Here is a 27,058-nt window from a genome sequence, read left to right on the forward strand (position 1 = left end):
TGAAAGTGGGTCGTTGTTGTTCTAAAAGGTGCGCAGAAAGTGATACGTTTATGCTCTAGCGCAGAAAAGTGGTGTACTCCTCTGCCTCCCCGTCCCACGAACAACTGGGTGGAAACAAAATAGAAAAATAGTGTCTTTATTTCCTCGCCTGGAACAATTGGTCATTGTTTAATTTTACTAATCCCACGTTGATCCTTTTTTTATAAAAACTGATGATTGAATGATTCTATTTACTCGATTTCATAAGGCGGGAACCAAAAGGAATACACCAAAAATATTTTTTTAAACCTTACACTTGCGTAAGTGAGCAAAGGCAGAATCTTGTACAGCCACAGTTAAACGTTTGTACGATATTAAATTGGTTTTTAATGTTATTTAGCACTATATTCATGAAAATAAAATAAAATACAACTAAAAATTTCTTATATTATTAATTAAATTGTTATTTAATATTTAAAATACTTTTATTATGTTATTAGGTGGTGCGGCGCACCAAGGTCGCGGTGCGGTCCGGTAGTCTGTTGTGGCTTTTAGAACGAAAAAGTATAAAATTAAAAAGTAAGAAGCAATCCCGCTGATTTTCATACTATAATCAGCTATAATGAACAAATAATTTTAAAATTACTGCAGTTTGTTAAAAAAATGTGTGTTTTCGTAAATATTGCAATCTAAATTATTTTCGCTAGGGGTTATTAATCTTCACACATGTAAAGTCTCCGATTGCAAGTAAGTCCTAAGGAAAAAAGTCATGGCCGTAGGTCTATTAGGTACTTCAATTACTGATTTTGCGAAATACCCTTGTCTTGTTTGGTTTCCTCGCATTCGATATGAAAAGTAGAGTGTTTAACTCGGGTGAAAGGCACCATTTCCGTCTCGGACTATTGGCGCTCTCACTGCGTTCGAGCGCCAAACTACCTCGACAGGAATGGGTGCCTTTCAACCCTTGGTTAACAATCTACTATAACTGTTGTCAGCAGCAGAAGTAGATAAGCGGGTGAGGTGATCAAAATAATCCGAAACCCGCGCACATGCCTTCTTTAACAATTAAGACGAAACAGGAGCTGAGTTTTAAATATTTTAGGTAAATATACCCGTCTCGCTAACGGAAGAGGCACCTAAAAGTAGTGCGATAAGGACAAGGCGAAAAATCCTGCGTAAAAATCTCAAAAATCGAGGTTTCGTACTCCTCTGTTTCCTCCTCCAAAACTTAACCAATCGTAACCAAATTTGGAAATCTAAATGATTATGAAATTATCTGTGTCGGACCGTTTTGCTTTTTTGGCTAATTGATATCAGTTTTGAATGCCACGCCTCTCATTGCGGCATAGTCAATTAGGCCATTTTGGGCATTTTTGAAGGGCTCTAGCGCCTTAAAAAACAAAAATATCAAAAAAAGCAAAACGGTCCGACACAGATATTGACAATATTAATCTGTGTTGAAAAAAATCATTGCTCTAGCTTCAAAAACCACGGAGGAAAACGAGGAGTACGTTTGTATGGAGAAATGACCACTCCCGTTGGCTCTTAATTATGAGATGATTTTTTAACTTCTCACTCGCTTAGCTACTTCTATTATTTTAATTGTATTGCCGTGTTCTCTCACCAATGGAAGTGGTCGCGTTTGCAGAGTAATCGAAAGGTGTGCACCGGCCAAGTAGCCCAAACTTATTACTACCAGCGCCGGTCATCGCCTTTGCTTATGACATCATGCCGGCTCGCGCGAATCCAGTGCTAATTGAAGCGTGCTGTACAGAGTACTGACTCATACTTTGATTGTGGCGCCATAGAAACGGAGAGAACGGCGTTGGGTCTATAGTTACAGCGTGTTCAGTATAAACGGTGTTCTGAATAGACTAGACCAGCTAATTACCTAAATACCAGCACGACGTATAATAGAACAATTTGATTCCGGACCCACTGTGAAACCTTTTCACATGGTACGCCATTGGCATTACATTGATTTATAAAGTAACATTATTATGACTTTATGACACTTACTGTGAAAACGTTATATGGTGGATCACATATCAGTTTGTTCGATTGTAAGTAAATAGTAAACTTTTACTATTGATACAGTTGCAGTAACAATGACCGTAACGCGCATCTTTAGTGAATATTATCACCCTAAACAAACATGAGACTACTAAACAAACTATGCGTCCGACCGCCTGTTTCTGTTTCCGGTGGAGTTGAGACGCTGTCTCTATGGCCCCACATTACTAGTTCGGGATGTCGGCAACGGTAAGTACGAAACAGGCGCGGAAGTTGATAATAATCTATCACAGGCGATAATAATGGATACCATAAACACATAATGTTATGCGCTATACGATAAACAATAATAAACATATAACCGGCCTGATTCTAACTTTATATGTCAAAAATTAGCTGTAGATATATGGATAAACTAATATTAAAAGCACAGGGTAGGGCGTGTAGCCTTCAAACCGTCGTGAGTTTAAACCCCGACTCGTGTAAATGAGTTTATTGTATACTAAATATCATTTGCTATTATCAGATGTTTTCGGAAAGATTAAAATCTTGAGGAAAGGTTTATAATTTAGATCCTCTAACATAAAACTATCTTTTCCTAGAGAACGGCACATCATTTGAATTGTTTATTCGATTTTTTTGAAAATAACAGTTTTTTTGTCACAGTAACTCCTCAGTGTCACACTACCAATTAAACTGTACCATCTTTTGCACTTGCGTAAAAGAAAAACAAACACTTATCATCACCATATCGAAGCTTAATATGTACCACTAAAACAGCTTTTAATAGTCCTACGAGTTAAATTTCTGTTAATTCTCCTTAAGAAACAATTATAATAAACTCACCCAATACAAAGCGCACATCTCAACCACCAATCGATTCTAAGAATCCAAACATCTCCATAGAAACGTACCTCACTCGCATCCTTGATATTCCTCAGAACCAGGTCAATTACTCCGTAAATAGCCAAATACTAAGTAGTATGTACACTCAAAGGTTAAACGTATGTAAACTTCGTTATAAGACGACCGACTGCTTGGCGGGAAATGCCCATATGCGTTCGGATTTAAAAATAAACCGCGTGGGGGATTCAAAATCGAATCCATTTATAAATTTCGAGCGTAAGAGAACAAACTTTTAAACGCGTTGATCTAAATTAAACCTTAACAGGTTGTATTAAAGGTTTAAATAGCTAGGGTTGAGAGGGAGTCTGTTTTTAATTGCTAGATTGTTATTTATGTTCATTATATATTTGTAATTGAATGTTGGACGGTTTGTCTGATGTAAAATGGAGCGATAAGAATGTCGAGTGCAATAAAACAAGACTGATATGGATTCCTAATATATTTACTATGTAAACCTCTTATGCTCATATTAAACAGTCTTTTAGAGTAATAGGGTTATGAATGAACCTATTATTATCTTAATAAAGGCTCACATATCTTAATTTGCAATCTGAATCGCATTACCTGATTATTTTAAAGCCATACTTTGTTGAGATATTGTAATCAAAAGCATTAATTTAGGTTTAATTGTACAGTCAACTGTAAAAATATGGGTGTACAAATCATCTCAAAAATATGTCCCATAACTCTTATGTCAGTGAATTAAGAACTATGGGACATATTTTTGAGTAAGTTGTATACACCCATATTTTTACAGTTGACTGTACACGAGACTCTTCTTTTTTCCATTTCCTTTTTTGGCTTTTTTATAGCTGATAATTTTGTAGTTTCATTAAATGTGGTTTTCATGTGAATAATAAGAGGTGCAGAGTTGCTGATTCGCGAACAAGGAGGCGGTCTGCAAATGTTTACAAATGGTCAGAGTAGGTAATGGTCACGAAGTGCAGCTGCGCCCTCCACGGAATGTAATAGTACTAATACAAACATGAAATTGAGAACTTTGACATTTGTGATGTCATTTAAAATGGTATATCTGCATCCCTGTCATTAGAATATCGCATGAGCGATGGAGATGGACATACGATTTCTTAGAATCTCACAGCAGCCGACCTGCGTGTTAATGGAAAGGCTAAGGCCTACTGTCCACGGAAGCGTAGCTGCATAGACGCGTATTCGTCATTGTACGCTTGCTTGCAGCCTACATAAGAAACCGCACAACTCTGTCCACGGAGCGGCTGACGCGACGTTGCTGCTCCGTGGACAGAGTTGTGCGGTTTTGTATGTAGGCTGCAAGCAAGCGTACACCAAGCGTACAATGACGAAAACGCGTCTATGCAGCTACGCTTCCGTGGACAGTAGACCTAAGCGTATGCTGAGCGCAGGCGACGCAGGCCACGTAGCCAACATGCCAATCGCTTACGCTCCGTAGCGATCGAAACGCAACTGTCACTGTCGCACGACGGCATTAATATGGGGTGTTAGGCGTGTGTTAAGTGTGTTAAGGCGAAATCAGAAGTAATTCTATTGCATTATCTCTCTCTTTAAGAAAAGTACATTCAAATAGAATTCGCTTCATATGATTATTTTTAGTATCATATGAAGCGAATTCATATGATATCAAAGTGTGTAATTTTATACTGGTCCCATATTTGCATACTTATTTTCGTACATTTTGGCATGGTTAATACGCTTTACCGCTTTATACGCTATTTTGGCGTTCAAAATCGTCTTAGTGAGGTTTTACTGTAATTAGAGAATTAACTATTTAGATTACTCAGTATGTAATAAAGTTAAAAAAAAACATACCTGGAATATCTCCTTCCCGTGCCCCCTGAGCCTGTCCAGGCTCTCCTCGGAGGAGTAATCCGAGCTTTTGACCAGGTCAGCAGCAGCCTTCATAGAGTGCCTGGTCCGAGCAGCGGGCGGAGAGACCAGCTCTTCTGACTCTTCCCTTATCACTTGTGTTGTTGTTTTTGATGTGGTTTGTTGTAGTTGCCTGAAAAGTATGGGTATTATTGTTTTTGCAGGTTTTGAATCCTATCAGAATTTAATTAGAATTCTATAAATCCATAGAATAGATCTCATGGATCCCATAGGCCTTGGGAAATAAAGTGATCACATCTATGAAAGCTTATTTAGCAGTAAGATAAATATTTATTAGGATAATGATAATCAAATATGGTAGCCACATTGACAATAATAGATTTTCAATAAAATTTTCTTTTTAGGTAAAAAAAAAAAACAAAATTAAAAAAACCGGCCAAGTGCGAGTCGGACTCGCGTTCCAAGGGTTCCGTACATTACCCAATTTTTAACAATATATTTCTTATATTTGAAACGCGAGTGAATTGCCTTTAAAAAACCCGTAGAGGTCGGCTCAAAAACTAAGTAATTAGTCCGACTCACGCTTGACTGCACATTTCTAACAGGTTTTCCTGTCATCTATAAGTAAAGAAGTATTTTGTATATTTTTTTCAAAATATTAGACCCAGTCGTTTCGGAAATAAAGGGGGGGGGTAATTTATTGGCTATTTTCTTAAATAACTTCTAAACTATTTATTTTCTAATTACAACAAAATATTTGAGATTCTCAAAATGAGCTCTTTCATTTGACATGTAACACATAGTTTAAAAAACATTATTTTTTAATTTTCTCATTTACCCCCCAAAAGTGGCCTCCATGTTTAAAATTTATTTGTTTATGTACAATGTCCGTCTTTCCATATTTACATATGTGTACCAAAATTTCAACTTAATTGGTCCAGGAGAACATGGGCTGTGACGGACGGACAGACAGACGCACGAGTGATTCTATAAGGTGAGTATAAGGGTTCCGTTTTTCCTTTTGAGGTACTGAACCCTAATAACTGTGCCATTCAGTTTTCTTAAATGTACTTAACCATACCCCGAAGTTAAAAAAACACCATGTATGCAAGCAAGAACAAGAGTATAAATCAAACTTGAACAGCCAGTGATCATAAAATCAAGGATACAAGTGAAGGTCACTGAAGTCATAAAATCAGTTCATTTGTCAAGTGACAATGTTCCAAGTCCAAGGTAAGGTCACTCATGAGGTCACCATGACCTCAAAATAATGGGATTTTATGGCTTATGACATCACTAGGTAAACATAACATGTAAACCCATGATGTCACTGATTACTTATCTATTTTTCAATGATATCTACTCCAAGCTAATTTCTATGTGATATGAATAAGAACTGATAAGAATTATGAACAATATAAGTGCAAAATTTCACACTGACTTGCACTTCTTGGTAACCTTTTGTGTTTATTTATAAATTAATTACAATCTGAATAAGCAGGTGAAACATAACACCTGCCCTTCTGAATCAGCTTGCATGCAAAACTCATAAAACATTAAGTACCTATTCACACTATGCATGTTACCTTGAAGATTTTTGTAACCTCAAACCATTTCACATGTAAATACGGAAGTAGATTTCCTAATTCCTAACAATAACATTCTCGAAATAAAAGAAAACAATCGTGATGTAAAACGCGTGGGATTGCGTGAAGAAAACAAACCAGTTTATTCAAAACTTACTTGATAGGGGTGCTTCTTTTGATGGGTGTTTTCCGCCCTGACTTGTGGGTGTGCTCCTCCGTCTCCGTGCAGTGCTCATGGTCGCAGCTCGATCGCAGGAAGGGTGTTTTCGACCGCGACCTTGACCGCAATCCACTAACGGTTGAGCCCTCCATCTCTGATAAACGTGCGACACAAAATTTCACATCATCTTTTCGACATCTTCGAAAACCGTGACCTATTTGTGAGAACCGGTCCAAATGCAGATTAGTTCATCGGATCACTGATACGCACTGATTATTGCACAAGGAAATCTATTTCGGTGGCTTCGGTGATGCCGCCAAAAGTAACGTAACAACACCCTGTTGACTTTTAACGTTTAACAACACTGAGTTTATAAATCACTTTAACTATGAGATATTTATAATTGTGTACTGTTACTTAACTATAAATAATTTAATACAAATAGTGTATTGTATATAAATGAACCCGTAACGTTGAAATTCGTAAATTTCGTAACTGCCAGTAAGCTCTCGCTAAACATAAACTGATGACGTCATCAGCAGTAGAGCTGTGTTGTCTATGGTAAACGTTGTTTGAGTTCCTTGGCCCCATATTCCAATATTTCCAATATTTGTGTTCATATGAACGCTTAAAAATCACTTGTGAGTCGTACTGCCACGTACGCATCTCAGAAAAGCCATACTTTTTTGCTATTACTACTAATATAGCTTGAATATTTCAGGAATTTGTAAGCATAAGTTGACATTTTTAAGGTGAAACTAATAATAATCTTGACGATTGACACCAAAAATTGACACTTGACAGCCAACTGACAGCAGCGCCGGCGCTTTTTCAACGCTTGTGAGAACAGATACACGGATTTCCGTATGGTCTATTCAATTTGACGCCAACGCTCAACGCCGAAAATCGAACAGTGCTCGATAAAAAAGCGCCGCGCTTAAAAACCGCCTTCGTGTGAATACATACATGGTTATCCATTTGTGTCATTCAAACGCTTTTTTAACGCGCGTTGAAAAAGCTGCCGTGCGAACGGGGCCTTAGAAACACGAAAGAATCTTTCAAATGATAAACGATAATTGTCTATGGCTGAAAAGGCCATAAAAAATCATGAAAAAAACAGGAAAAAAACATAGTGCTTGCGTACTTGCGCAAGCAAAGTTTGCTCAAGCTTAGTCTTAAAAGTAAATCTACACGATGCAAGTACTTGGAAAGGCTACAACCCCCGTATGCATATACCATTTTAAACGCCCGTCGAAGTCGAACACACACTGCGTGTACCGGATTGGAATAAAAATTTTTGGCGGGAGGTTTGTCTGTACTGTCATTGTTTGTCATTCAGTTCAGCGAGTGTTTCACGCATGTTTCACGTTTGTTTTCGATTTATTTTGAAAATAAAATGGAAGTCAACGAGTTATTTACGAAACTAAAAGAACTTGGCTATACTAACACGAAACGAGCGGAACTACGTGAACTATGCAATCAAAAAATTGATCAGGTATGTCGTACTTTCACAAAGAATCATGATTCTCCTTGCGAAAGATTTGTGGTAGCAATACGTCTTTTTTATTTTCAGATATTGAAGTATCTACCGCGACGAATTCTGAACAGTGATGGGAGTAAAATAATTGATTGCCTGTTTAATGGATTTTCAGACAACACTCCATCGTATCGGTCTAAACTTAAGGTACAGTTGTGATTTATCTAATCCCTAATGTTAATTTTAATCCCAACTTTCTAATTTCAACACATTGATGGAGTCATAAATGCACAAAATTGAATTGAATTAAATTGGTCGTGCAAAATAAAGCAATCATCTTCCAACGTGCCGACTAGTCATAACTTGCTCTCTTAGATCATTCACACATACACATACAGATTCTCACTTACACAATGCTCAAACCCGTACACCCACACACACTAACACACAAATCAATTGTTACATAGGTATTATTATTGGTAAGTTCCAAGACAGAGACAGCCTAGTCATAGACACATATCTAACTATCTATTAAGCCCTTTTATTCTGAGTTAGAGTATGTCTCTAAGCTCAGTGTGCCCTTGGCAAAGGCCTCCTCTAGCTCTTTCCATTGGGGTCTTTCGTGGGCCACTCTTCTCCAGTTCGGGCCCACTGTGAGTTTGAGTTCATCCTCCCATCTTGTTCGAGGTCTCCACTGGCTCTGTACAGTTATTCTTCTATTCTAGACACATATAGTTATTCTTATTCTTTGTACATTTTCAGGTGATTGACATAGTCATAAAGACACTGCGGAAGGAGTCAACATCTCTGACCCACTGTGGAGACTTGATCAGTAGAATAGGATTGGAACTGGCTAAGGCGCCAGCGAGTGAGCTCGTACAGTGGTGCAATGATACAGTCCAGTCCATTGTGGATGATAGTGATGTTAATATGATGTTAGTATGGAGTGATACTATTTATACTTAATTAATATTTACAAGACATAATAAATACAGCAGGAATAAGTTGGATGTATACACAAAAGGACAGGGAAAGATGGATAAGAATGGAGGAGGCTTTTACCCTTAGAGGACTCACATAACAAAGACAAGGATATAGTGAAAGTAGTAAACTGAAAATACATTGTTAAGTAGAGAATAAAGCTGTAATTAATATTTACACCAAAAATGAAAACAACAATATTAATTGTTTCTTAAGAAATATTTTGTACAGTGAAGAATTAGCCTTTGTTGATGAAATATATAATAAAAAATGATTTAAAAACACTTACTAGGTAAAAATCAAAATAACTAGATTAAACTATGTAGTCTAGGTTGCAATGGCTGCCCATGTTTACTATGGGTTAAAGTTTGAGGAAACGTGTTCTTAGGCAAGCCAAAGCTAATTAGAATTTCATGTTCTTTATGATATCAAGGGTGGCTCCATGGGGAGCCCTGGGCTGGGCCTAGGGCAACAATTTATTTTTCACACCACATATTCGGAAAAGAGATTTTCTTCCCTGCTAGGAGGGATCAAAGTGGCACTTTTCCTCCCTGCTAGGAGGGATCAAAGTAACACTTTTCTGTTCTAGCACACTATTTTTACATTTTTTTGCACATTATTTTTTTAGCTTAAATAATCAGCTTAAGCATCAGATTGTGTCAACACTAAGATTTTTTTATTTTCCTCATAGTTGATGTGAATAGCAGTATGTGTCACACGGTACCAAAATTATTTCGTCTTGGGCGTTAACACTTGAATCCCTCATTACGCTCAGGATTCTTCTTTAGAATCCATCGCTTCATTCAGGATTCAATGTACGCCCTTGATGGAAATATATCATTTTGATCCCTTGTAACACACATTACTATAGTCATGCATGGGATATTGCATGCCCTAAATCATCTAAGTATTTTTTTATCAAGTTTTTATTCAAATATTTCAGATGGAGAGACATACTCCCTGAGTGCTTGAACACCCTCTCTGCAGCGGACACGGTGAAGCACTGCGGTACAGACATGACGTCGGCTGAATACAGGGAACAGTGCATCCGGACTCTGTGCCAGTGTGGCTGGAAGGAGCGGCAATTGGTGCAGCTCACTGCCATGTTCAAGTTAGTTCTGTTTCTAACAAAGTTGTCCATTGAGAATTCTGTACTGTCATTTTTTGCTGACTATATTTTTTCTAAATCTGTAAATGCAGCTCTTCTTTGAGAATATAAAAAAGCAAAGTAACTTAATTATATATTAAGAATTTAGTAGCAACAGGCTGTCTGGCAACAACAGCTAAAGTGCGATCTCTTCCAGCCAAACTTTGATCATACATGTATTTTCCAGTGACATGCAGCTTCCCCGCAATGAGCACAAGCAGGTGGTGAACAAAATCTGCACATACATCATGGACTGCCCGCCAGACACGCTGCCCGCACTTGTCCACCAGCTGATAAAGTAAGTGAAACCAGTTTTAATATCAAATGATATTTCGTATTTACCATTCGGGATGTATAAAGCAAATGATTTGTATACGGACCGTGCGCGTTGGAGGGTATGCCATCTTGTGGCCTGAATCGGAAACATGTGCACATATACATTGCCAAGTACCGAGTACCTCAAGGGTCAGCGCTAGGCAATACCCTATTTTTGCTGTTCATGAATGATCTTGCAGAACTAGACATAGATGGTAAATTTATAATATATGCAGATGACACTACTATAGTCGTAAAAGGTAACACCAATGAAATGATTATAGGAAAAATAAAATTAATAATGGATATTCTACATACGTGGTTTAACGATAATGGCCTTACTTTAAACTCGGACAAGACCCATGTTATGTTCTTTAACGGAAAGACTCCTATCAGTGATGAAGTAAAAATAGATCTCTCAAATGGTTCCTGCTTAAAAAGTTCGACTATGGTTAAAATGTTAGGCTTTACCATTGATCCTGCTATGACATGGAAGACTCATATAGATAATGTATGTGCTAAAATGGCTACTGGCGTTTACGCCCTTAAACAACTTCGCACAATTATTTCACGTAAGTGTCCCATTCAATCATATTACGCTTATGTACACTCTATTATGACATATGGTATAATACTGTGGGGAAACTCATCGGACCATGAGAGAGTACTGAAAATGCAAAAGCAGGCTATAAGAGTGATCATGAATGCTGGATACAAAGACACATGCCGAGAGTTTTTCAAAACCCTGAAAATCATGACATCAGTGGCCCAATACATATATGAAACTATTATGTTTGTCAGGGAGAATATACACACGTTCAGAAAGAAAGGAGAATCGGAGCGCCCAAATCGTTATCCAAATGACCTCTGCATGAGCCCCCATAAAATCGCAATGGCAAAAAAAATGCCAGGAGTTATTGGTCGTAATTTATATAATAAATTACCCGAACATCTCAAAAAGGAATCAAGATTGACAGTGTTTCGTGCTCAAGTGAAAGACCTATTATTAAAAAATACTCTGTATAACTTAAATGAATTTAATGAAATGTGAATGTTACAAATTATGACATGCATGCATCTTAGTTTAATATTTCCTGACTAGTCGCACTTGTTAGTAGTATAGATATTGTGTACACGATGTATATCTTTAATGTACCTATTACCATGTGTGATGAATAAACTATTATCTATCTATCAAAGTGCTACCATCTGCCGTTCTCGTCGATACGTTTCCTTGTGCATAGTAGGTTCTGCCTTCTGCCATCTTGCGAGCTACATCGGAAGCATAAACGACACATTTACGTTTCGCGCCAAAAATCTGACGGCTCCTATGCTGCCCCCTATAGTTCATGCACTATTGAAGTTTGATTTGTTTATTTACAGGCTATGCAAAACGCATGATTTCGACATAGTGCTATCCCACCTCGGGCACTACTTCAGTGCCCAGCTGTACAGCAAACTGGCGCCTCCCACACCCGATTCGGAGGCTACTACTATGGATATTGATGATATTGGTAATTTTTATTTTTGAAGTGAAAACTTCTTTAGCGGATCTGTGCACTTTTTGAGGTGGGGAAAAAATGTTAAACTCGAGACAGCGTAACGCGTAAGGCGTAACCCCTGCTGTTTCGTTTTTATTCACCAAAGAACTTTAGTCATAACATATCATAATCACTAATCAGGTCAATTATTTAAAACTGGACTTTTATATTATAATCGCTCTTGACCGGTTTTTTTGAGTAGTTGAAACTGTTGAAAGTACAATTCTTATTGTTTTTTTATTTTCCCAGTACCTCACAGCCCAGCGGAAGTAAGCCGCTGCCTCTCCACCTGCATCTACCACATAGTGGAGGGCATGGAGAAGCCCCAGCTCTGCAAGGTGCTCCGGGGATGGCCTCGGTCACAGTTGCTCCGGGCACCTTTCCTACTGGACCTGGCTTTAGCCCTATGTGCGGAGAGCGACTGTAGGGCTCATTGCTTAGATGTAAATACATTATGATAATAAATGCTTTGTTAAGATATTTATACACACCTAGGCGGTCTGATATATCTGGTGGCCACTGTACCAGTAATTTGTATTCGCAGATTATAAACTGAAATAGATGTCATACACTAAAGGAAAAGTGGTCAAGTTTATAGTGCAACATAAAATAGTAGAAATTAAATAAATAGGAACTAAAAAATTTCCATACTAAATTGTTGCCATGTTTAAGCATTTTACGTCAAAAATGTGACAGTTATGTTACTAAGTGGCGCCCTCAATATTTTTTTACAAATTCTTGTCGGACTATACCGGTGGCCGAGACCGGAATCGAGCTGGAGTCTCCAGCTGAAGTTGTGTCTATTTTTTGCGACGATGTTTCGAGCTAATAATACCGGTTCGACTCCGGCCTCGGCCACCGGTGGACTCGGTTACTTTTTCATTAGTGTATGTCTGTATGACATCTAGCTATTTTAGTTACAATTTATTGGATTATGTACACCTAGTATGGCGAGAAGACTGCTAGGCTCGAATGGGACTGGGCCGGTCACGTCTTCCGCATGCATCCAGACAGATGGGCTAGTGTAGCTACCAAGTGGATGCCAGAAGAAGGGCGCCGACGCGGCAGGCCCAAACGGAGATGGCGGGACGACCTAGACACCTTTCTCAGTAACTGGCCAGAGCAGGCGCTATGTCGGGAGTCGTGGAAGAAAGTGGGAGAGGCCTTTGCCCGGCAGTGCGACACCATAATAGGCTAGCAAAAAAAATGTATAGTAGTTATCTTAGAGAATATAACTAACGGAGTGGTCATTAACAGGGGTTCCCCTCTGTCAAAAATAGGCGGCCAATGGTCAACGACATGTCAACCACATGTATGGACTGACGTTTATCTGACATGGCTATGTTTACGTTACGTATACATTTGATGTGCCCCTCCCCCGCAAAAAACGGCAGACTATTTTGTACCGAAAATTATAGTCATGGCGTGCCCGTTGGTTATATCCTCTAAGGTAGTTATTAGTGGCACTACATAAAACCTCAAAAAAACAAATAAAATAATAAAATAATTAGATTTGTTCCCTAAGAAGTATATTTGCACGCCCAAGATGCGTTAGGATATTTAGCAAGAAGATAGGGTACGTGAGCCATCTAAAGGCCTGCGCAAACCGGCGGAGCGCAGCGCAGATCACTTTAAAATTATCAATGTATTTTCTTCCCTATTCCAATTACTTTCAGGTATAAATTTAAATGCTTTGAGACCGACCTCGGAGCATCACGGAGGATTGTTACTCTACGGCATCGAGGAGCACGTTAGAGGATACCGCGGCGGTAGGCGCCGGCATGCCGCGGCATCCCCCGGCATGCGCCGATGCCTCCCGAGTGCGCCGGAGTAGCACCGGGATGACGGGGGAGAACTCGTGCACACTAGTTCCTTGTGATAGAGTACATGCCGCGGCATCCCCCGGCCCGCGCCGCAGTGCTCCCTGGTGTGCCGACCGCCAGGGCTCGGGCTGGCGGGCGCTCGCGGTATCGCGGGGGATTTTACCTCGCCGGTGTGCGCTGCGCGGCGTAAATCCTCCTCGGTGATCTGCGCTGCGCTCCGCCGGTTTGCGCTGGCCTTAAGGGCGCACCAGAGAGTGGATCAGCTACACTCTAATAACGTGAATTAAAAATTCATCGTCATTATCATGTGCAGGTAATGAAAGCGGGCATCCTGTCTCGCGAAGCTGACGAGCTGGTGCGCGCGGCGTGCGCGGGCGCACGCGCCGTGCTGCCGCGCGCCGCCGCCGCCGCCGCCGTGCTGCGCGCGCTCACCACCGAGAGGTATACTTCGGCCAGGACTGTCTCATTTCAAACAGATGTATACAATTATACTTGTAGGAACCACAGAGGTTCCAACCCGCACTGGCCGTTTCTTTGCCATAGAATATTATACATATGACGGCACGTCAGTTAGAAAATTCATTTATGTTCAATGCAAATTATTTACGTTTATCTTATTAGTTATAGTTATTTAAATACAGTTTTCACCTCAGCAGCTCGAACAAGGGTACTTTGCTTCTTAAAAACAGTGAGCAAAATGCGATTTTGCTCACTGAGTAATTTTGTCTCACGCAGTGAGCTAAATCGCATTTTGCTCACTGAGTTTGTCTCACTCAGTGATCAAAAAGCGATTTTGCTCACTGAGTGAGACAAAAATACATTCAAGTTACCTTTATAGTCAAATGTCATTTCAACATGCGGGGTCTAATACAAGTTCGATATACTGGGGTTCTATTATCTCCGTCCCTCTAGGTATGTTCTCACTGCTTAGGGTGAAAAATTTTGTGTACTACACGAGATCAAAGTTATTTACATCTCGTGCGCTTTTGAATCCCTTACTACGCTCAAGATTCTAAATTAGATTCACTCGCTACGCTCGTGAATCTATTATAGAATCTTTCGCTTGCACGGGACTAAAAATAAGCACTCGAAGAAATATCAAACTTTGATCTCTTGTTGTACAAATAACTATTTTCTACTCGTCGACTGTAATTCTTGAATTAAGATTTCTTATACCAAACTGCAATTGGGTATTTTTAATGTATGGGCTCCCAACTCAACTATAATATTCATATCGATACAGTTTAGTCAACTATAATGAAATTGACCAATCACAGCTCGCCGCGATCAAGAGGACGAAACAAAACCATAGCACAAAATAATTATTTATTTTAGGTTGTATAGTAGAAACATTGCTTCATAAGTCAGAAACGCGCATGTGACACCCTTAATATAGCAACATCCATAGACTACGAAAACCACTTAGCGTTGCTTGTTAGTCTCCATAGACTACGGTGGCCGAAATCGAGAAAACAGCTGTCTAAAAATTGAATTTAGCGTGGAGCAAGTACCAGGGCCTCATGAGTTACGAGAAGGTGTGGTTGACCAGCCCGCCGGGGCGCGTACCAGTATGAAAGGTATCGCGGCTGCTCGCGTATCTTAGCTTTTGGTTTGGTTTGTTTGTATGATTCTACTAGTTTAAAAGTATTATTTTTGGTGACGCGTAGAAAAAGTATTGTATACAATAGTGATATAATCAAGCTTTTCAATCTCGTACCTTACTTAGACAACTCAGCAAGCTTCGTTGTCTAAACACGGTACTCGACTGAAATGCTCTCTATTATATCACGATTGTATAAAATACTATTATGAACCATACACGGTGGTTTGATTATGAAACCACATACTCATTAGCATTGTCATTATTAGTAACCACATTGTATGGACTTGGCGGATCTTATATCAAGCAATCCTATGAAATATTTGCACCTCAAACATCACGCCATCTGTATCATCTGTCAATTTAGTTTTAGACTTTACACATTTTATAATATAATAATAATTTAGCCTATATACGTCCCACTGCTGGGCACAGGCCTCCTATCAAGCATGAAAAGGTTTTGGGCTATAGTTCCCACGCTGGCCCAATGCGGGTTGAGGACTTTCACATACACCTTTCAATTTCTTCGCGGATGTATGCAGGTTTCCTCACGATGATTTTCCTTCACCGAAAAGCTAGTGGTAAATATGAAATGATATTCCGTGAATAAGTTTCGATAAACTCGTTGGTACGAGCCAGGATTTGAACCCGCGACCTCCGGATTGAAAGTCGGACGTCAGATCCACTCGGCCACCACCTTTACACCGGCTTTACAAATTTTATATAATAAATAAATACATATTTGTACAAACAGCAACACTCCTAACTGTACATCAGTGGACCTTACCTATTACAAGAAGCATAGGGTCCACCGCTGTCAGTTAACATTGTGGGCAACGATATCCATTTTCAGTGCCAGCCATCGCCAACTCACAGTCCTAGGCCTCATCAGCCTCGCCTTCTCCCTACTGTCCACCCCCCGCGGGAGGCCCCACGCCAGCTCCTGCTGGTCGCTCGCCAAACTCATACTGGCGAGGCTTAGCAAGGCGCAGCCGGAGACAGCACCACATATACTGGCCACGTTAGCGGATAGATTGAACACGGCCAACCCTCAGAGGCAGTACGCAGGTATATTCAACAATTCACAGAAAATAAACAAGTTTATAGCAAAAATTACATTTTTAGTACAAGCTTTTATCGATGACTGTACTTTTCTTTCCACAGGCAGCTAATACTTGTCGAGACAATTCTACAACCCCAAACTCAATTAGTTTGTGTTGTTTTATCACAGAGTTCCCATGGGCACGTGAGCCACGTCTTGTCTCCATCGTCAGATCAGCTCCATGTCATCATAATATTGCATTGTCATCCGATCTACATATGTATGCAAATTTTCATCTCAATGGGAAATTAGTGCGTCAAATTTAGCTTCCAAGATTTGACCCACACTAACATATATACATACTAACAGGGCAAGTTAAATCATCATCATCATCATCATATCAGCCGAAAGACGTCCACTACTGGACATAGGATCTCCATAACGAAGCGGGTCAGAAACGCTTTGACTCTCCCCCCTATGTCAACAACCTTGGTTCTCAATGCAGTATCAAAAGTTGTGTCAAATATTCCTAGACTTAGCTCCAAAAGTTTATGCCTGAAGTCACGACCGACTAAGGGTGGTATTCCACCTGTCCAATTTCTTTATCCAATGTGTATTTGCGTCTCACATTTTGCTTAGTGAGAGAGCGGGACGCAATGTACATTGGACCAAGAAATTGGACAAGTGGATTACCAACCTAAAACACTGTCTTTATATTTAACCCTTTCGACGCTGTGTCAAACGCAAAAGCTGTCACTCGGACGCCACGTCACCGAATAGAAGTATCAAAACTGAAATTGAACTTCATGCATATGCACGTAGGTCTATGTTGCTCTGTGGTCTGTGACCGATTAATCGGTGCGGATATATCGGTCATTGGCGTCCAAAAGGTAAAAACTCTTTTTCAGATTGCCTGTTCGTCCTCTGCAAATTGACCCCCATCTCGGTGGAGCGCTGCTCCCAACTGAGCGCCATATTGGAGAACTGCAGACCGTCGGCCGACTTCAAGAGCTGCGCCCTCGTACTAGAGGCCGTACATCCGCTGATCAACTTCAGTGCGAGGACGAGGGACTGCCTGTTCATGGTGTGCAGGAAGGGGATCAACTCTAGGTATTTACTTACCTTAGCAAAGTCATGTATTTGATCACGGACACAGATGGGAATGAATCGTTCCCGACCCTGTCACGTGGAATGGGACAGATGGAAACACACCATTATAGAAATACAATTTATGACACCTAAACGTGAAGTAGGAATAAAAGTAGTTCTAAAGCATAATTGGAAAAGGAACCTAGACTATCCACCATCCTCCACCACCATCTGTCTTCAACGAGTACTGAGATACTTCGGTCACATAGCCCGCAGAGACCCTGACAACTTGGAGAGACTTGTGGTGATGGGAAAGGTGGACGGCAGACGGCCTAGAGGACCAAGTCCAACGAGACGGCGTGACCAAATATCCGCCCAGATGGACATCACACTAAGCAACGCTTTCCACAAAGCATCCGACAGGGAGAAGTGGAGAGCTACTATAAGGGAAATTAGTATACGGAGCCACGATCCTCAGCAGTAAGGGACCGACTTAGAAGAAGAAGAAAGCATATTAGACATTCTTTATTCTATCTCATCTAGTGAGCTCTTAAAAAAAGTCTTAACACCATGATGAGATGGCGCCATTAATAAGAATCTGCCAAAAATGATTTTATTATGCTGCCGATACCTGTGCGGTCAAGGAATTTAATTTCAGTACCATTTCGTACCTTGTCACAGTGACAATAGCATGAGGTCACTAGCAATTTTATATTGATTTTCTACATTAAATCTAAACAGTTTTCAAGCAAGTGTTTTCGTTTAACAGGGACTCAGCGCACCGCCGCCTCGCACTGTCCGGCTTCCTGACCGTCCTGCGCCACGTGAAGGTGTCCGGGACATTCAGCAGCAGCCAGAGCGGGTACAGCGAGGACAGCCACGCCTCGTATCTGACACAGCTCACTATTGTGCACTCCACACAAGCCGGAGCCCCGTAAGTATAGGGACCGTGCGCGTTGGAGGGTCTGCCATCTTGTGGCTTGAATCGGAAACATATTATGTGCACATGTACCATGTACATTGCCAAAGCAAGTGGCACCATCTACCGTTCTCTTCGGTACGTTTCCTTGTGCATATTAGATTCTGCCATCTTGTGGGCTACATCGGAAGCATAAACGACACATTTACGCCTCGCGCCAAAAATCTGACGGGTCCTATGCTGCCCCCTATAGTTCATGCACGGGGCCTAGTTATTCCATTTTACATTATTCCGTTACTTTAAAAAATCTCAATGAGATCAAAACCCACAGATTATAAATGGTTTCAACTATCAGGAACCCAAAAAAGTCTGCAGTCAGTGGTTTATGTTTCTTTGCACTTGGCATATCTAACAACATGTTTATTTATGGATTGCAGTGTCGTCTGCGTTAAGCTTCGCGTTCTTATCCACATTTCTCAAATATGAAATCTTTGAAAGGCAAGGCGCCACATTGAACGCCGCGCTTTTAATTTTGCATAATAAAATCGCTCACATGTGCCCGGCGCGGCAGCGAAAGGCTATGCTATTATACTCTAAAGTCAGTCCGTGCCTAGCCTTTTTCTTTAGCCTTTGCGATCTGTTTCGGTTATAGAAAAAACCGTTGTTTGTTACAGAGCGGCGTCTAGTGTGCGCAACGAGTCAGTATGTCTGGAGGTGGTGTCGGTACTACGACGGTGCCTTGTACAAGATGCGGCCGTCAAACAACTGCTTTACACTAGTATGTATCACTGTTATTATAATAATTATCATACAACAATCCATCTTCTTACACTATACGAAAAAGTTTGGGTCTTGGTCTATGGCAGCGGTCGGCAACAGGCGGCCCGCGGGCTGTGCGGCCCGCGAACCTCTCACTTGCGGCCCGCGAGCCCCCCTGGCTATTTTGTATGTAGTATTGTCAAACAACAATGTCTGATAAAGTTACACATATTAACAAAGTACAGCCCGCGTCATCTTCCTTAAGTACTATGTGGCCCTTGGCTGCTAAAAGGTTGCCGACCGCTGGTCTATGGGGTCGGCAAACGTTTTATAAGAAGAGCCGTCTGCAGTAGAAATCGCCAGTTTTTGCATGCCACGCTAAGTTTGCATGCCAAGTGTTCAAGTATAGTGCTTTTAGGGATATGTATTACATTCTTACTGCCTAGCTTGTGTGAAGTTATAATGGTCAGCAGCTTTTTTTAGGGTACCAAAGGAAAAAACGGGACCCCACGACTAAGATTCCACTGTCCGTCTGTCTGTCTATCACCAGGCTGAATATCTCATGAACCGTGATAGCTAGGCAGTTGAAATTTTCACAGATGATGTATTTCTGTTGCCGCTATAACAACAAATACTAAAAAGTACGGAACCCTCGGTGGGCGAGTCCGACTCGCATTTGTCCGGTTTTTTGTTCGATATTACGGAATGATACGGAACCTTTGGTGCGCGAGTCCGACTCGCAACTTGGCCGGGTGTTTTTTACATTTTGTTTCTCTGTTTTGTATAACAGGACTGTACGAGTGCGTGAAAGACAAGCCGGCCCTCCACGAGTGCGTGCTTGAGTTTCTGAACGAGCACATCACCAAATATCTGGACGAGGACCAAGTGCTTTGGGACAAGTGTGTGCTAATCAACGGACCCACCGCCGTATTAGTGGTTAGTACAATCTTGTAGGCAGGTGGTCTTTAACAAATTTCCATTTCGTAAAATATAGTACATTGTGCAACATGGGGCGTAAGTTGAATATTGCAAACGAGAGTAAGTTAAATCGCGACGGCTTGCCGGAGCGATTTAACTTACTCTCGTTTGCAATATTCAACTTACGCCCCGAGTTACACACAATGTTTTTCATCACACTTGCGATACAAAAATTAAGTATAAAGACAAAAAACTGTTAATTATGGCACTATTACACACATTATAACAAACAATATTACTAAACAATTATGTTGTCTTTCATGTACCCAGGAAAACCCTGACTGTTTGAGTTCCGAGTTGTTTAATTGTATTAAAAAGGAATTTGATGCCTGTTTCATTCAGAAAAAGGTGCAAGGCAAGGCCAAGACTAAATTTAGCGACTGGGCTACACCGGATATTCACGAGAAAAGACGCCGGCTCTACGACTTATATGATTTAAAGGCAACTGATAAAAGACCGGAATTTCTGGAGTACGTCAAGAATTATTCTAAATCTTTTAAGATGTTGTGTGTCGCCGCTAAAGTCGATTATTTGTCGAAAAAGATCCTAAATTCCAGCGATAAAGTCAAAACTGTATGGCAAGTTATCAGCAATGAAACTGGAAAACGTAAACTGAAGGATCCGCACTACAACCTACGAATTGCTGACACTTTAGTAAGTTCCGACCGTCAAGTGGCAGATCATTTTGAGCGGTTTTTCTCGAATATCCCGGTAGAAACAACAAGATCCCTTAATTCATCGCCAGACGTCGCTGAAGAAATTTTGAAGACAAATGTGGCAGAATGTACAGAAATCTTCAAATTTTCGTATGTCTCTCCGAATATAGTTCTTAAGACTTTTAGGTCTTTAAATTTAAAGAAAACAGAAGATCTTTGGGGCCTGTCTGTCAAAGTATTAGATTCCATTATTGAGTCAATTACACCATACTTAGCTGAGATTTTCAACAGATGCATTGATGCTGGAATTTTTCCAGATATTATGAAACATAGCAAAATTATCCCTCTGTTTAAATCAGGAACAAGAACAGATCCCACGAACTTTAGACCGATTTCAATACTACCGGCATTAAGCAAAGTGTTCGAGAAACTTATTCTGAATCAACTATTGTCACATTTCAACAGAAACAAACTGCTTGATAGCAATCAATTTGGTTTCACCAAAGGTCGATCAACTACTGACGCCGGTGCGGTACTTCTAAAACACATCTTTGATGCCTGGGAAAAAGCTCAAGATGCTGTTGGAATTTTCTGTGATCTGTCAAAGGCATTTGATTGCGTTGATCACGAAAATTTAAAGAGAAAATTAAGCCGCTATGGGATAAAAGCTAGTGCCCTTGACCTGGTCTCATCGTACCTTTCGGATAGAACTCAGCGAGTAGTTATTAATGGAACTCAATCGGCGGGGTCCCCGGTAGCCCTCGGAGTGCCTCAAGGTTCAATTCTTGGTCCCTTCCTGTTTTTGGTATACATTAATGACTTACCAAAAGTTGTGCAAGATAGACATGATATAGTGTTATTTGCAGATGACACTTCCCTTATATTTAAAGTGGACAGAAAGGAAAATAGCTTCGAGAGCATTAATGACGCGCTATCTACCATAGTAAACTGGTTTACGGCAAACAATTTGCTTTTGAACGCCAAGAAAACCAAATGCATCAAGTTTACGCTACCTAACGTCAAGCAGGTAAATAACAGCAAGATTAAAATAAAAGGTGATACGCTGGAATTTGAGGATCGAACTGTTTTCCTGGGAGTCACTCTAGACTCCAAACTGCAATGGCATGCACATATAGGCACTCTAGCCGGAAAACTTAGTTCAGCAGCCTATGCAGTGAGGAGAATCAAACAGCTAACAAACGTAGAGACGGCCAGGCTGGTATACTTTAGTTACTTCCATAGTGTTATGTCATATGGAATTCTGTTGTGGGGAAAAGCGGCAGATATTCAGACAATATTTGTGCTGCAAAAACGAGCTGTACGTTCCATCTATGGACTGGGCGCTCGAGTATCCCTAAGAGAGAAATTCAAAGAAGTTAACATTCTTACCGTTGCATCTCAATACATACTAGAGAATATTATGTATGTTCGGAAAAACATCCACGAATTCAAGGTTAACAGTGATATCCATAACTATAACACTAGAAACAAACATAAGCTTGCCGTGCCCGCCCACCGCCTCCGTAAGGTTAGTACGTCTTTCGTCGGGAACTGTACACGTTTTTATAACAAAGTCCCCACTGATGTAGTGAATTTACCACTTCACAAATTTAAGTCGCACATTAAGCGCTCCTTGTTAAGTAAGGCGTACTACACTGTAAATGATTTTATAAACGATAGAGATGCCTTTAAGCAGGTAGCTTGATTTCATTAGTATAATAAGTAAATAAATATTGTTTTTTTTTTTTTACATTGTGAATTAAATATGCTAGTGTCCAGTAGAATTGACACATGAGACAATGATGTTCTCGCTTGATTAAATTGTTTAATTTAATTTTAGTTTTGGACACTTGGAGACCTTATACATCTCTAAGTATTTATTTATATATTTTATTTTTGATTGTACATACCTATATTTTTAATGTTTCTGACACTTCTTCTTCTTCTTCTTTATTAGGGGCTATATAAGGCTCCAAAGCCTATGTATCACTGCGACCATTCCTGATCTATTGTGATCGCCACCTATTACAACTCTCGATCCAACCCTGCAACTTCGAATAGCTGCAGGATCCTTTTGGTCTCGAGAGACTTTACCTCCTCCGGGCGTAATATGTGTCCGCCCAAGATTAGGTCACGAGTACGCATTAGGCAAGGGCACTCTGTGAGGATGTGCAAGGGCGTCTCCTCCGCCTCCATGCAGAGTCTGCACCGCCCTATGTCACGTTTCCCCATGGTGCGCATGTGCTTATTTAGGCCGCAATGCCCGGTAAGCACCCTTACCAAGTTGCGCAGTTGGTTCCTAGACAGCGCTAAGGCGTTCGAGGACGCCTTTTTGCTGAAGGCCTTGATAAGCGCTTTGGAATGGTTCAAACCTGTTGTTTCTCTCCAGAGTTGAATGGTTTTGTAGTGACAGTAGGTCTTTAGGGTGAGCCGCGTTAGGCTTTTGGGGATACCACAAAAGGGCTCAGGACTGTAGTTCTTCCCCTTAGCCCCTGCTCGCGCGAGTTCGTCGGCCTTCTCGTTTCCTACGATACCCGCATGCCCCGGGACCCAACGTAGAACAACCTTGTTCCTGGCTCCAAGGTTGTTCAATAGTTGCCTGCAGTTCTCAACCAGCCTCGATGTGGTGACATCGGAGGTTAGAGCTAAGAGTGCCGCCTGGCTATCCGAATGGATATAGATAGTATGGTTGCCGTAGTTGCTTTGCAGATTGATTGACGCACATTCTAGAATGGCGTATACCTCTGCCTGGAATATAGAGCAAAAACGTCCTAGGTTTAAGAGCCAACAGGAGTGGTCATTCCTCCATACAAACGTAGTCCTCGTTTTCCTCCGTGGTTTTTGAAGCTAGAGCAATGATTTTTTCAACACAGATTAATATTGTCAATATCTGTGTCGGACCGTTTTGCTTTTTTTGATATTTTTGTTTTTTAAGGCGCTAGAGCCCTTCAAAAACGGCCAAAATGGCCTAATAGACTATGCCGCAATGAGAGGCGTGGTATTCAAAACTGATATCAATTAGCCAAAAAAGCAAAACGGTCCGACACAGATAATTTCATAATCATTTAGATTTCCAAATTTGGTTACGATTGGTTAAGTTTTGGGGGAGGAAAAAGAGGACTACGAAACCTCGATTTTTGTCATTTTTACGCAGGATTTTTCGCCTCAGCTGCAGTTGTCCCTATGGCACTAATTTTAGGGGCGGAGTCAAGTTTCTAAATACGTACACAGCCAGAAAAGTGATGGGCAATAGTCGACATTTAATGTCGATAATCTAGTGATGTAAGAAGTTATCGATAAACCGTCTTGTGTGAAAATATCTAGATCCTAAGATACAAGGGGTTTTAGGTTGAGAGTAGGGAACACATTTTTGTAGTTATGATATACAATCTATTATGAACTTTTTACATCTAATATTTCAAATTAGAAATCAAAATCAAAAATATTTTATTGCATGGTTAAAATGGGTTAACAAAATTTTTAGGTACCTACAGGCACGCTTCGTAATTGTCGAGCAATTTAGGGTCCTAGCTGAATTGGTTGTTCCATACTTACTCGTGCTCTATGGAATGTCCAATTTAGCTAGAACCCTAAATGGCTCAACAATCACGGAGCGTGACAGTACAAATGATTCATGTTCTGTATATCCTGCCCTACAATGGCGTTTATATTTAGTTGTCATGTCTATACTTCGTTTTTAAGCATTATTGAAAAAAAAAATAGTAAATACTAATATTAACCACTAAGTACATAACTATTACAAAAAAAGCTAAATAATTATACGATTGCATGCTTAAAAAAGACACGTCACCTTCACTCTAATGCTAAACAAACGAAGAATAAGAACTAACAGCGATAAGACCGCCTGTTGCTACCTTTATCTACATTGTAAATCGGTTTTAGGGTTCCGTACCCAAAGGGAACACACGGGACCCTATTACTAAGATTCCGCTGTCCGTCCGTCCGTCTGTCACCAGGCTGTATCTCACGAACCGTGATAGCTAGACAGTTGAAATTTTCACAGATGATTTATTTCTGTTGCCGCTATAACAACAAATACTAAAAACAGGATAAAATAAAAATTTTAGTGGGGCCTCCCATACAACAAACGTGATTTTTGACCGAAGTTAAGCAACGTCGGGCGGGGTCAGTACTTGGATGGGTGACCGTTTTTATAAATAATGGTACGGAACCCTTCGTGTGCGAGTCCGACTTGCACTTCGCCGGTTTTTTTTTAATTTGTTTTTATGTTTGTGGTGTAATAAAGAATATTTTAGAGTCAGACCAAGAAAAGTCTACAGCAATTTTGATAGCACACGCAGTGCAAGTGTTATTTATATGTCATAATTTCATAGAAGCGACGTTTGAAATAATACTTGCACTGCGTGTTCTACCAAAATCGCTATAGATTTTTCTTGGCCTAACTCTACTTTAAATTACAAAGTAAGGCCTAAATTATAAAATAAGGCCCATCAATGTTTTTTTTTTTGTGTTTATTAAACTTGATATTTTGTCTATAGTATTAGCGGACATGGCCTCAAAATTTAAACCCGCTTAAGAATCGGGCCTTATTTCGTGCATTATATACAATACTACCCATTTTTGTGTAGTCATTATTTATACTATAGAAGCATTGTTTGAGTAGCCAATTATTTAAACAGTATTTTTTTAAAGGGCAACGGTGGCAATATTTTAAGGTCTGGATAATAAGATACAGATCTTAATAAGGATATCAATGTAAGTGAATGTTACCATGACTACCAAACAAACAAATGTGATAGAATTTGCCAGCTGGCATTGTAACATTCAGACAGTTACCTATGTACCTAATCTGAAATATGAATAAATTAGTAATATTTTAAACAGGAAAGTAAACCGAATTTTGGCCTTTTGCTGGACGCAATCACAATAGTAATTTGTTTTACAAGAGGGCAAAGTTTATCGCCACCGGTTGATGCATTTGCAGCACCAATGGTAGAAAATGCAAGCTCATCATCAACTGCATAATCGACGTTTGATATGACTATTGAATCCGAGCTTTTTGATCATGAATCATGATAAAACAAAATTTTAGAAGGTCGCAGAATAGTGGATTTAAAATATTTATTTTCTGTGATCTCAAATATCAGGCACGATCATACAAATTGTACATTTGCTGATCTTGCCTTTGTCATTGAAAGACGTAAGGGTTTACACAGAGAATATATATTTAAGTGTAATATGTGCAAAAAAAAGGAAACGATACACTCTGAAGACCCAAAAAGAAAATGTTAGTAAATACTGCTCCTCCCCATGGTTACTTGGTTCCTTATTCAACCTACCTGAAATTAAACGAGTAGGTTAGTAAATTATATCATTTTACATTATAAAGTTAAATGTTTAGGTATCTCAATCACTTACTCACTGGTGGACATGGACGCAAAATTTTTGCCCATCTACTTATACTATCTTATAAAAAATGAAATTTTGAAAGTTAGCACGCTTAAAGTTCGTTTTTTTTTGCATTAAGGTAACAGATTTTGACATGTTTTATTAAAAATTACCATTGAAAAATAAGTCATAGCAAATATGTTAGAATTATAAATCATATTAATCATATTAATGAGCAAGAGCACCCTAAACCGGCGAGCGTGTATGAGGAATGTTATGAATGTGAAGGAAGCGAAAGTGGTATGTCAGGATCGTAGCAAGTGGAAATCCGTGGTCTCTGCCTACCCCTCCGGGAAATAGGCGTGATTGTATGTATGTATGTATGTATGTATGTATTAATCATATAGTTTTTTATATTCTTTTGCTTTCATAAGTAATATAAACTAATTTTTGAAAGCGTTTTTCAATAATTATTAATAAAAAGACACGTCATGATTGTTTACCTTCTTTCTAATGCTAAAAAATAACGAACTATAATAACCGGGCCTTATTTGGTACAGAACCTTGATTTGATAGGTACATCGGATATTCTGGGCCCCTGAGTTTGTTACGTAAAGGACAAAATGGTGACATGTGGTTAGAGCTGATAATGTTAAACTAGTGGTTCTGTGCGCTAAGTATAAAAAATAAGCTTCAGCGAACTCATTAAGCCTAGAAAAAACCCTACACCCTACTGCCACTTAAGTCAGTCTTGAGTCTTTGAATCAATTTCCGTAGTAGTACTACTACTACTAAGGTACTAGGAGGTAATAAGGCCTATAGTAGGTATAATAAGGCCTACCTGAAAAATAATGTTCTTACAACAGTGTAACCGTGTTAGTTATTTGAGTAAC

General features: G+C 39.9%; 2 protein-coding genes across 3 annotated transcripts in view; one reads left to right on the top strand and one right to left on the bottom strand.

Annotated features, from left to right (window-relative positions):
* Positions 1 to 4,892, bottom strand: part of LOC134791219 (klaroid protein-like) — a 29,439-nt gene extending 24,547 nt beyond the window's left edge. The window contains exon 1 of one of the 2 annotated variants that reach the window (XM_063762194.1): positions 2,907 to 2,915. Coding sequence is in view for 1 of the 2 variants with exons in the window: in XM_063762193.1 (XP_063618263.1) it covers positions 4,705 to 4,797 (93 nt within the window). In the remaining variant the exon portion in view is untranslated. Of the gene's footprint in view, positions 1 to 2,906; positions 2,916 to 4,704 lie in introns of those variants that run through there. The other variant, XM_063762193.1, reaches the window with a different exon arrangement.
* Positions 4,893 to 7,819: 2,927 nt separating this feature from the next.
* Positions 7,820 to 27,058, top strand: part of LOC134791255 (Fanconi anemia group I protein homolog) — a 46,843-nt gene continuing 27,604 nt past the window's right edge. The window contains exons 1-13 of the mRNA XM_063762237.1: positions 7,820 to 7,963; positions 8,042 to 8,152; positions 8,708 to 8,880; positions 9,870 to 10,037; positions 10,261 to 10,371; positions 11,772 to 11,902; positions 12,179 to 12,372; positions 14,066 to 14,193; positions 16,206 to 16,420; positions 17,303 to 17,504; positions 18,253 to 18,417; positions 19,077 to 19,180; positions 19,952 to 20,097. Coding sequence (XP_063618307.1) covers positions 7,865 to 7,963; positions 8,042 to 8,152; positions 8,708 to 8,880; positions 9,870 to 10,037; positions 10,261 to 10,371; positions 11,772 to 11,902; positions 12,179 to 12,372; positions 14,066 to 14,193; positions 16,206 to 16,420; positions 17,303 to 17,504; positions 18,253 to 18,417; positions 19,077 to 19,180; positions 19,952 to 20,097 — 1,947 coding nt within the window. The 5' untranslated portion in view covers positions 7,820 to 7,864. The remainder of the gene's footprint in view (positions 7,964 to 8,041; positions 8,153 to 8,707; positions 8,881 to 9,869; positions 10,038 to 10,260; positions 10,372 to 11,771; positions 11,903 to 12,178; positions 12,373 to 14,065; positions 14,194 to 16,205; positions 16,421 to 17,302; positions 17,505 to 18,252; positions 18,418 to 19,076; positions 19,181 to 19,951; positions 20,098 to 27,058) is intronic.

Source organism: Cydia splendana, chromosome 6 (genome assembly GCF_910591565.1).
Source record: "Cydia splendana chromosome 6, ilCydSple1.2, whole genome shotgun sequence".
Taxonomy (NCBI): domain Eukaryota; kingdom Metazoa; phylum Arthropoda; class Insecta; order Lepidoptera; family Tortricidae; genus Cydia; species Cydia splendana.